This window comes from Varanus komodoensis, unplaced genomic scaffold (assembly GCF_004798865.1).
Source record: "Varanus komodoensis strain SLA01 unplaced genomic scaffold, ASM479886v1 scaffold35, whole genome shotgun sequence".
NCBI classification, from domain to species: Eukaryota; Metazoa; Chordata; class Lepidosauria; order Squamata; family Varanidae; genus Varanus; species Varanus komodoensis.
Genome location: NW_025335856.1, coordinates 3,986,643 through 3,998,303, shown reverse-complemented (window position 1 = coordinate 3,998,303; position 11,661 = coordinate 3,986,643). Strand labels below are relative to the sequence as shown.

The 11,661-nt window shown below is 48.2% G+C and overlaps 1 protein-coding gene across 1 annotated transcript in view; it reads right to left on the bottom strand.

Moving 5' to 3' along the window:
• OAF (out at first homolog) overlaps nt 1-11,084 on the bottom strand; it is a 32,271-nt gene extending 21,187 nt beyond the window's left edge. Inside the window, exons 1-2 of the mRNA XM_044439486.1 lie at nt 11,072-11,084; nt 9,717-9,863 (exon numbers count right to left, since the gene is read on the bottom strand). Of these exons, the coding sequence (XP_044295421.1) occupies nt 9,717-9,863; nt 11,072-11,084 (160 nt within the window). The remainder of the gene's footprint in view (nt 1-9,716; nt 9,864-11,071) is intronic.
• Nucleotides 11,085-11,661: the final 577 nt, after the last annotated feature.

The window sequence follows — 11,661 nt, the reverse complement described above, 5'->3', positions numbered from 1 at the left end:
TCGCCGCGCCCGCCCGGCTCCGGCCACCGCGTGGACCAGCCCCAGGCGCAGCGGCAAGTTCCTCCCCACGCCCGTCCTCCCGCCCGCGGCCGAGGCGGCGCAACGCCCTGCCCGGGTCCTCTCTGGACTCTGGCCGGCCCGCGCCCCTCCCGCCCCCGCGCCTTCCTTTCTCGCGCCCCCCCGCGCCGTACTTTTTCCCCTTCTTTTTCCCCGTTTCATTCAATCGCCCCGTCACTTCCTTCACTCTCCAGCACAACCACCCGCAGGGACCTGCCTTAAAGAGACAGGCGCCCCTCACTCTCCCGCGCGCGCTCCCTGCCTCCCCCGCCCTCCAGAAGGACGAAGCGCGTTCGCAGCTGGTCCCCAGTTGGAGGTGGCGAGCGCAATAAACCAGAAAAGGTTGGGGTGAGGGGAGCGGAGCGGAGCGGAGGAAGAAAGAAAAGTCGACTCTGCGTCTGGTAGGCGCAGGAATGCCCACACGCCGTCCTCTGCTTCCTACTAGCGCGCGTCAAGTTGATTTATGGGGAGAGGGGACCCTTCCCCAAATCCTTCATCAAGACCACCCCAGCACAATGCTCTATGCTTGCCAGAAATCGGATTCTTGAAATAAATGGGATCTAGTTGGGATTCCACCCAACCCCGCACACAGTAACACAGTGCTGATAAAATGCCTAAGAAGTTTACTGATGTACGAGGCAGTAAGTGTAGTGGTTAGAGCCTTGGGTTGGGATGCAGGAGATCCAGGGGACTTTGACCCATCCCTGACTCTCAGCCTAATCTACCTCACAGGGTTGTTCTGAGGATAAAATGTGGAGGAGGGCAATCACATAAAATCCCCAAAAAGAAAAAAAAGTGGGTTATAAATAAATGCATTTTAAAAATGACACCCCCACCCTCTGGCACCCTTTATTGCCTGCAGTCCCATCTGGGAATAAACTCGCTGACTCTGAGTTTAAGTAACAGCACACTGGGTAGAGTTTCACAGGATGCTGGGGCAGAGGCTGATACTGCACTTGACGTGAGAGATTGGGGTCAATGCCCTCCCGGCTCATAGGATGGATTAATTCAAGGCCATTCAAAGTAAATATTTTACTGTCCAAAGCAAAAGGCCGGGCACTGCTTCCTCATCACCCATTCCCTTTTCAGAAGGGGACTGAGCTGGCTGTTGGTGCTTATGCCAGTGTGGGTCCCCTCCTCTGTTTGATTTCCACAAGTAGCTAAGGATGCGGGGGGGGGGCGGTTAGCACTCCACTCCGTCCTCCAACAGAAGGGAATGAGTGGGGCACTCAGCAGAGACGGTGGGGGGCGCGGGAGCACCTGTCTCCTGCCACGCTTGCGAATAATAGGCCCATCCATAGATCCACTGATTCCAAGAACGTGTTTTTCAGCTTCCGGCAGAGAGAGGCACCAATTCCCGAGGACCGAAGCATAAAGCCATACTCAGCAGTAACTGGGCCTGGAATACTCTTTCCTCTAATAACCGAGCCAGGGTATTATTTTCGCTCACAAATTTAACACAGCGTCATCCACGAAGTCTTGAGGGAATTGCCCTCCCGCCCTCGTTGGCGTCCATTCTGCTGGTGCATTTCGAGAGATAGGAGGAACAAGAACAAAAAGCAGCGGGAGGCAATCACAGTCAGGACCCTTTGTTATGAATTCAGTTTTCATTCAAGGAAGGAAGCTGCTTCCGGGAAAACAAAACAAACAAAACAGGAAACAAAAGGCAACGCAGCACAACGCGGGCTGTAGGCTGTAGCTCCTTGGTTTCGCACCCAAATCTTCCCAGGTTTGGTCTAGATAAAGAAAAGGGCTGCACAAGCTTTCTGCCTTGACGGGCCACATCCAGTGCTGGTTGTGGACTCGGCAGCTACAAAGCTACAACCTGGGAAGGGGTTTCTCCAGTGCTGGTGCAGAGAACAGGCAGAATGAGCCCTGACTGGGACTGTGGCTTTCAAGGTGGGAAAGCGGCGAGCGCAGCTGTTTGGGGGATCCGCGTGAGTGGGAAAATACCCAGCGGTACCAGCCAGGGCTGCTGGCTTTTGCAACTATGGATCAGTTGTAAAGGCTCAGTTGTCTGGGGCCAAAGGTTGCCTCACCCAAGCCTGCAAGTGGGATGTAATGATTAATTGATTTTCTATTTATTGTGCTTTTAAACCACCCAATAACTGAAACGTTCTTGGTGGTATACAGTGCATTCAAAACAAGGTATATGCATCAAAATGAAACAGAAACAAAATAAAATCAAGATAAAAACCAGCAGGAAATAATAAAACCATAAAAGGATCTTAAATCCACCTTAAGTCTAGCAGCACACATAAAATGTCCAGGAAAATTAGCAAAGCATTTTCACCTGGTGCCAAAAAGTGCACAAATGCAGCTGCCCAAGTAAGCCTTTCTGTGGAGAGTATCCCACAAAGAGGGGGAAAGCCCTTCCTCTAGCACTTGCTAGAGTGCCTTCCATCATCCCTGCAAGCTTCATCCAGCCATCCAAGGAGCAGTGCAGGCAAGTGGCTGGAGAGACCCAGCAGTGCAAGAAGTGGGGACGACCCAAGCAAGCTCCGTGGGCAAGGTCAGGCCACTGGGCTGCCCTGCTCCCATTGGCAGCAGCCTGCCCAAACATGCTGGGGACTGAACTTGGGAGCAAGGGTTCTGGCATGTGGGATCAGCTGGTTCCACAGAACATTCCTTTTCCTGGCCAGTTGCCCTATTTGGAGAATGCAATTCCAGGGGTGTGAGGAGGAGAGGAAATCTCTCTGTGTGTTTTGCCTGCAGGACAAGTAAAAGTTCTGGGGAGGAGTTTTTAATTGAAAAATGGTAGGGTAAGGAGGGGAGGAAGCGAGAAAGGGAGCAAGAAGGGGGAATTAATGGTCCCAATCTAATCACAGCAACAGTGACTGGAAACAAATACATAAAAAATTCTGGTCATAGATTTCCCATGTCACAATGTTTCTTTCAGGGAGAAGTGTAGGCTCAACCTTTCTCCACAATCATATATTTCTTACATACAGGAAATTTTCTCAGGGAGCCACAACCAAACTGGCAGTCCCCTTTTCCTGCAATGGCACAGTCCAGGAAGAGCTTCACCACATGATGCTTGGATCTTCTGCATGGCTCCTGCTCTCCCCATCCATTCTGTTTCAGCAGGCCAACTACAGATTTCACTTGCTACCCCTTGAGAAGTCCAATCTCTCCTGCACCAGAGAACAGGGGACTCACATAGCAACCTCGATCGCGTCTGTATTGTATTTTGGGGCAGTCTCCTTCCACATCTGGATCTAACTACCAAACAACAGACTTTCTGTTGCAATGGAACACAAACCCTCCCTCCTTCCTTCCCTTGCCTCCGGACTTGCGTGCTTCAAAGGGCTCGTAGTGGCCAAGGTAAAATGTGTTGGCTTCCTTCCCCTTCATTCCAATGCCAGGGACCATTTCTTTGATGGCAAATAATTCCAAAGATGGCAAGCATTCCAAAGAGGCCTGCAGTTAACCCTGAATGAGCAGAGAAGGAGGGAGTGTGGAAGGGAGAAGGAACTGAAGGGTCCTAAGTCCTCGGATGCCAACCGCTTATGCATAATATGTAAATAGAACCTTTTGACTTGTGAGTGATAGGGCTAGATTTCAATCACTTTTCAGAAAAACTTAGAAGAAAAAAGTTTGCTCATGTGTAAATTGTCTGTAGGGGAGAAGGATCTGATTCGGCCTCTCTGAATCAGAATCCGTGGCAAAGATTGGCAATTTTAAAAATGGGTTGCGCTCCTTTCAGTCCATACTTAAGGTTGAGTACAGGCTGACAGATTGCATGAACTCTTCTCTGGCTCGGATAGGAAAGAAGGCTTTCAATTTTCTAAAAAATGTTGATTTTCCCCCTCAGCAATCACAAAAATGTTTTTATCTAGATCAAGTGGGGATATCAATTTCCTCCCTGAATGGAACAATAATTTGAAAAAAGCCGAGGAAGCCATTGCTTTCCAACAAACTGTTTATGAGAAAATTTCCACAAAGTAGACTGTAACTGCCCGGCTAAATTAAATTAAAGTCCACTTCCAAACCTCCCTAGACGGGGACAGTTGGGCTGCTGACTCTCACTCAGCAGACCGGGCTGTTTGGACTGCAAAAGGCACATTCCAAAGGCAGCCTTCTCTGTGTTGCTTCCACAGTGTGAGGGTCCCAGGCTGGGTTATGTGGTCTCTTGACTCTCTTGGCCCAGAGCAGAACAGCAGACCCAAAGAGCTTAGAAACATAGAAACACAGAAACAGAGCGAGTCAGAAGGGATCTCCCGGGCCATCTAGTCTGACCCCCAGCTCCAGCCAGCTCCGCTCACGACATGCCCACCATGTGCACGTCCAGCCTATCTTTGAACACCCTCACCGATGGGGCCTCCACCACCTCCCGTGGAAGCCCATTCCACACCCTCGGGATCCTAACATCAGGAAGTGCTTCCTGGCATCCAACTGGAACCTGGGTTCCCTGAGCTTTGCTCTGTTGGAGCGCATCCTACCTCCTCTGCAGGGGAGAACAGGTCATTACCCATCTCCATGTGACACCCCCTCACATACAGATCCCCTCGGAGTCTCTTCTTCTCCAGGCTGAAGATACCCAGTTCCCTCAGTCTCGCCTCATACCCCATCCCCTGCAAACCAGCCACCAACCTTGTGGCCCTGGCTTGCTGAGTCAGGCTTCCTCTCAGGTTTCTGTCTTTGTTTGGGTGTTCAAGGATGGTACCTACTAGGAGAGGCCCAAATAGAACATGAAAAAAATGAAACAGTCTCCCAATCATTGACAGAAACACTGAGGTCGCGGGGCTCCTTTCTCAAGCAGTCTTGCAGGATTAGACATGCATTCTGGAAACACATGATATGATGTTTGTTACTCAGTCGCATATGTTTTCCAATTTAGAAGGGATTTTGGAATTTTAAATGTCACGAATAGGGACGTGTTGAAACAAGGAAGTCCAGCTCAGTTGAGCTTGAAAGACTTCCTGGCTGTTCCCAGTATGAGGACTGGAAGTGGACTGAGTCAGGACTCCATGATTTTTCCATCTCCAAGAAAAGACTGCACGTTGCACAGTTCTTTTTAATGAACTATTTGAACCAATCACAGTATTAGCATATTTCACATGAATTATCACACAAAAAGCATGTAGATCTAATAGAATATGCATAGAAATATTCTTTTGGTATTTTTTAATTCCTGTATCATGACCTGCCTTAAAGATGGAAGTCCATCTCTAGCAAAAATCCTGGAGAGCTGCTGCCGGTCTGTGCTGACATTACTGGGCTTGATGGACCACGACTCTGACTGGCAGCTTCTATGAACCTAACCAATTTGGAACCCTCTCTTTGGTTGCAGGTGTGTCCATGTACTTGGGTGTCTTCATGTGGCATAGTTTTATGGGCAGAAATCAGAGTTTAGCCTCCACTTGAAGACCCTTGTCGAATAGGCTGCATGGCCAATGACTTGACTTTTGATGCTATTTTTCAGTGCACACCTGTGCAGCAGCAGCAGCTGACCTCTTCCTTCCCACGCTGCCAATTATAGCCATACTCCTGGCACAAGAAGCAGGGAACGAAGGCAAAAAACCTTCCTTTCACCAGCACTGCTCCAGTACCATTTGTACCCAGAAACGGCATTTGGCTGTTGTGATCAGTAGTGGCTCTTGAGCCAATCTCTGCCTCTTCCATTTTGTCTAATCATGTTAAAAGCCATTTAAGTGAGTGACTGTAATTACCTCTTGGGGTAGTCAAGTTACAGTGCAATTCTGGCCTCATTTACTCGGAACTAAGCCCTCCTGTGGGACTTACTCACTTATAAGTATGTTATGGATTGCAGCCTTCCTGATGCATTGTTCAGAATTCCCTTTATTCCATTATTTATTCAAATGGAGTCTGCAGGCAAGCCATAGGAAGATTGTGACTTGGAAGGGCAGCAATGAAGGAACTAGAAAAGACAAACGTATCTGAGGGTATTTTACTGGAGACCAAGGCCATCCACATTATTGTATTCTTGATCACTATGATTGGGTGTGAAAACTGGGCAGTGAAGACAACTGTCAAGGAGAAAATGGATGCATTCAGTGGAGGAGAGCTTTGCAAATGCCCAGAGCTGACAGAAAGATGAACAAGTAGGTCCTAAATCAAGTCAAACTGAAGCTTTCCTTGGAAGCAAAAATGATGAAACTGAAGCTTTCATAGTTTGGACTCATCATGAGAGGGCAAGAGTCACTGGAGAAGGTAATAATGTTAGGGAAGAGCAAAAGAAGCTGAAGAAGGGAAGACTAACTATGAGATGGATTGGTTCCATAAAGTAAGCTGCAGCCTTGAGTCTTTAAGGATTGGGTGGGCTGTCAAGAACAGGGCTTTTGGAAAGCACTTCTTCATAGGTTTGCCATAAGCTGGAGACGGCTTGATGGCACGTCACTACAATATGTATCCAGTTATCGATTTAGGTCCAGTGTTGTGTACATAGCCCACCATGTTTCCTCTTGCAAATAGCCCAGATTTATCCAAGGAGGGCCTATAGAAGGCACATTTTTGTTTGCTTCTCAGATTCCTAGATTATGTGAATTGGCCCCAGACCTTCTGTTATAAGTAGACTGAAAAGTGAAATACTGAATATTCTTCTTCTCCATTTTATTCTCATAACAGCCTTGTGAAGTAGCTGAGGCTGAGAGTTTCTGACAGGTCCAAGGTCACCCAGTGAACTTTGGGGCTGAATGGGGACTAGAACCCAGATCTAGAACCCTAGTCCCACTCCAACCACTGAGCTTCTTTCTGGCCAGTCCAAACCTACTGCTAATCGCTTGGGTCACCCCAAACTGTAGTCTTTTCAGAGAGAACTTCCTTTACCCATGACTTTTCGATACTGTCTTGCAATTTTACAAATCTCTACTGAGGCCTTTAAATCCTTACTCCAGATGGCTTGGATTGCAATGCCCATCAGCCTGAACCAGCCTGGTCCATAGACTGGGGTGATGGGAGTTGTTGTCCAGCACTTCAAGAGGGCACCTGATTGGCAAAGGCTACTGTAGCACATCCCCTTTGTAGGGATGCTTGCTGGGACCTTCCCAAATCCACTTATTATGTTGAAGTCCCTGGAAGACTCGAACCAATGAGCTGGATTGAAATACAGGCAAGTCCTGTGGATGTGGATAGTGATGGAGGCTCTAAACTGGGATATCGTGGGGAGCAGACAGACTCTCCTTGCTCGTCCTAGTGGTGCCTCTGCTGTATTTTTAAAAAAAGCATCCAGGTTGCAGATTGAATCGGTCATAATCCTTTTGGTTCCTCTCAATGCAGGCTTCAACCTCATTCCCCACCACTGAAGCCACCAAAAATTTACGACCAAGCCGTTTCTCTTCCCAAATAAAATGCGGTGTGGCTTGATGCTGTGGCCAAAAGAATCCCTGGGATGCGATCAGCAAATTGGGGGCTGGTAACCAAACCCCACACACACTGTATGCCTCTGTTGTAACCTTTGGAGATGGCTGAAGAGGCATGATGGATCTTGATGATGCTGAGTGATGGGATGCGCTTTGCTCACACTCTGGTGCCATTCAGCCCACCCTTGGTCATCTGTTCAGAAACCTTCACCTGGTTTCTGGAATATTTCTGCAGAGTTTCCCTTGGAAAAATCCTGGGTGGTCTGTTGATGGCAGAGCTGCCAGGAGAAAGCCCATTTGTAAGTGCCAGCAAGCAGTAAACAGAAAGTGAGAAGCTGCTGCTTATAATTTCTTTGGGTATGGAAAGGGCATAAGCGTCCATCAAAGCAGTTCCTAAGCTTTTTTGTGCACCCTTAGGCAAGGCAGCTTAGGCGGTCTCTCAGCAAGCTGGAATTAGTGGTACCGGGGCACTGAAGTGTCAATTTACTTGTAAATAGCAATTATTTTGCTTATTATGGTATTCTTACCACCACCATGGGAGTGCTGTTCAGAACAGCCTTCCCTGACTTGGTACCCTTCAGATGTTTCAGATGCTCAACTCCCATCAACCCCAGCCAGCATGATCAATGCCAAGATTTGTGGGAGCTGCAGTCCAAGACATCTGGAGGGTTCCAGATGTTGAGGAGGCACCAAAATGGGTGAGGCTCTCTCTATGGCCATGCCTAGAGGTGCATTTAGGCAAAGAGTTCAAGCATTACCTCTTAAAAGGCATTGTATGGCCATTGTTGGTTTTGTTTGGTCTATATGAAAGGCAGAATACAAGGAGGGCAGGAGGCACAAAGGAAGTCCCAGAGTGGAGTGATGCTTCTTACAGAAGGCCTTTTGGCACCCAAATCTACTCGATCCTTCTGGGCTGGCCAACAGTAGCCATCTCTTCTTCCCATCATCCAGGTGGAACAGCAGAGTTCTTGCCAGCCACCCATTCATCTTATGGGCAGCAGCTGACTTCTTGCCTGCCCACTGAATCCTCATTCCTGGAGCTTTCTTTGCCAGGTAGTGCTGGTGAATGGAGAATTTATCAGAACTTGGGAGACTCAGCAGTGTGAAAAAGCTGTGGACTGAGTAAACTTTGCTCAGAAAAGAACAGAAAATGATTCTTATGCAGCTCTATTCTGGGGAAGCCCACCTGAGGGATACAAGAACTAGGCATCGTTCAGGACCTTGAAAAGGTCCCTCCTGCACAGTGACAGCCCCTTCTCCCCTTTGCTGTCCCTGCCTGATCACCTACAAGCAAGGAGAACAATGCGAAGAGTGTCTGCTTGGAGCAGAAGGGCTTTGAAGGAGGGCAAGCGGAGGAGCAGCAGTGCCTGATGAGGAGAAAGCTTGAATCGAACCCCTCCCCCCACAGCCTGAGCCAATCTGGGCAATGGCATCTCCAGATGTTGCTCCCAGCAGCTGGAATTTAGCAGCATTCTGGCTTTGGTCCGGGAGCGTGCATAGAGCGGTCGTGACGAATGGCCCTCCGTGGATTGATCTTCCATGAATATGTCTAATTCCCTTTCAACTGCATTTGTGCTTGTGGCCGTCAGCACTTTCTCTTGTTTGTCCCAAATCTCCTGTCAACCAGTCCAAGCATAATGAGCAGCCCTGTTCTGGTGTTTGTTCAATACAGTGCACAGGCCTGGTGCTTTGGCCGGGGAGCAAAGGAGAACCGATGGGCAATGACCACGGCCCCCCAATGCCGTGAGACTTGCGGAGGGAGAAAGTACCTGTCTCCTTTCCCTGCGCTATGCCTAATTGTAGGAAATCATATGGCCCATGGGAGTCTTTCTGCCTCCCCAGAGGCTGCTTCAACTCCTGAATCTATTAATGCTCGGTGAGGTGCGTGGCACAGGAACTTTGCCCTAGCAATCTCGCCAGAGATGCAGGGCTTCCCTCTGCTGGCTGTTGCATGGTTAACTTGCTGGGAGTGGGAGGGACTCAACTGATCCCGTTCCAGGCCCGAGTGTTTGCTTTACGGACTGATCACAGATCTAAGCTCACATTTTTTCCTCCATCTCATTATAAACTGTGTTGTGGACTGCCAAGAATCCATCCGGCTGGTGATGGGAATAAAGTGAGCATTTGGAGACAGGTTCCGTACAACGGCTCATCCTTGCTGATTTCTGAAACAGCCCCCTCCGAATATGCCCGGGGCCCAATCAAGAGGGATAGCTAACATGACTTCCCGCTCCATCCCCCGCAACAGCACCAGTCCCGTCTCCCACCCTGGGTTTCCTCTGCATCCAAGCGCATGGATTTTATTTTACTGTGCTTGGGAGGGCTCTGGAAACTGGCCAGGGGACAATCTGTTCTTCGTTACAATCACCACGCAGTTTGGCGGCTCGTGGCCCTCGCCGCTGCTGATGTGGCACTTTGGGGATGGACGCAAGAGCCGTTCATCATCGTTCAGCTGGCCTTGGTGCCAGCTCTCCCGCTGCGGGACTGATAAAACACAAGGGTGAAGGCGGAAGCCCACATCTGCCAGGTCAACCTCTTCCCCTCCCACTATCATCCCCTTGGCAGACAGCCAGGAATAGCAGCCAGGTCTCCAGTAATATTTTCCTACTTCCAGTACTTTTTTCTTTTATTAAAAAGAGAAGTGCACCCCCATCTTTTCAGTACTTTGCGCTGGGTTTCCAAAACGTGTCCATCTCTGTGTTGGCGTTCCCTCCCTCTCTCCTTTCCTCCTCCTTCTCCTTCTCCTTCCTTCCTCCCATCCACCTGTCCTCTTTGGTTTTTCAAAGCCAGGATCCCTTTTTCCTCCCAGTACTGTCAATCAAAATCATAAGCAATACCACTTTTACTGGCAAGCTGAGCCTGAGTCTGTGACTCAGAGAAACCTGCTTGGAGCCTTTAGCAGACCTGCTTTATGAGATGCAGCTGGGCAGGTCACCAAGTGCAACAGCAATTTCACCATGGGCTGTGTTGCCTCTTGCTTTATCTCCCCACTCCACTGCTTGCACCCCATTGTCTTACCCTGATGGGGAGAAGATGCCTGGAAGGTGGAGCACAAAGATCTGCATGAAATGTCAACAGTTTTCTTTTTCAATTGATTAATTATCTGACTTTCAACTGGATCACAGATCAATTATATCCCATCAAATGTTCCCAATGCAAAACCTTAATGAAGTGGGGTGGGACAAGGTTGGAACCCATTCCGGGTGCTTTAGACAGATGTAAGCACATCTTGCTCACTTCCTGGGTGTAGGGGTCCAAGTGTCTTGCTTTACAGTCCTCTCTTTCGGAGAGCTGACAAGTCACCTTCAAATTCCTCTATATGAAGGTGTCATGTCCTTTATTTAATGGGCAGCATAGTCCAAGTTTGGTTTAAAGTCAAGATCAGTATGAGCCTCTAATTTTTATCCCATTTCTATCTTGACTTTTTTCCTCTTTTAAGGGACCAAAGCCAGCTTACAGGTCCTCCTGCTCCCTATTTTATCATCAGTACAACTGTGTGAGATGGGTCTGGCTGACAAGAGTGACTTGCCCAAAGTAAGCCAGTGAGGTTCAGAGCTGAGCAGGGATTAGGGCCTAAGTTTCCCAGCCCCACAATCAGCATTTTAAGCTCTGCACCACACCGGCTTTCAAAAATGCTTAAAGTACAATACTCAGCAATGCTTAGCATCTGGACAGACAGACACACTGCTCACTTTTCTCAGCCATGGCGGGATGCAATGTGTTTCTATTGAAATCACAGCCATTATTTCTGAATCTGTACACATGCATTTTTTATTTTATGCATTTTTATTATTTTATTATTTATTTTATGCTTATGCATATTTTTATGCATGTGTTTCGCATTTCACGACTAGCAACGGCAATTTTTATGCAACTAGGTGCCCTCTTTTTCGAGATGCCTTCTCTCTTGTTTGGCAAAGTATAAGTTGCTGCCATACTTCAGTTCCTGCTCTATGAAAATATTGCACTCCTAGAAATTTCAGTATTTGCAAGTGCAGAGGCATTTTAGGAAAGATCTGCCTACATATTAAAATGGCTTTGAAAGTTGTTCACACTAAAAGCATTCCTCCATGAAATTCCGCCTATGTTCTCATCATTCCTTACTATCGGCTGTTTACAGACACTTTAGGAGACACCAGGGCCTTCTCGTTTTACTTCTGTTTTTAGAGGAGGTGGTGTGTGTGTGTGTTTTAGAGGAGGGAAAATGTAGTATAGTTCTTTTTAAAATGAAAGCACAGCTTTTCCACTTCTGTATTTATACTGTTCCGTTATACCACAGTGC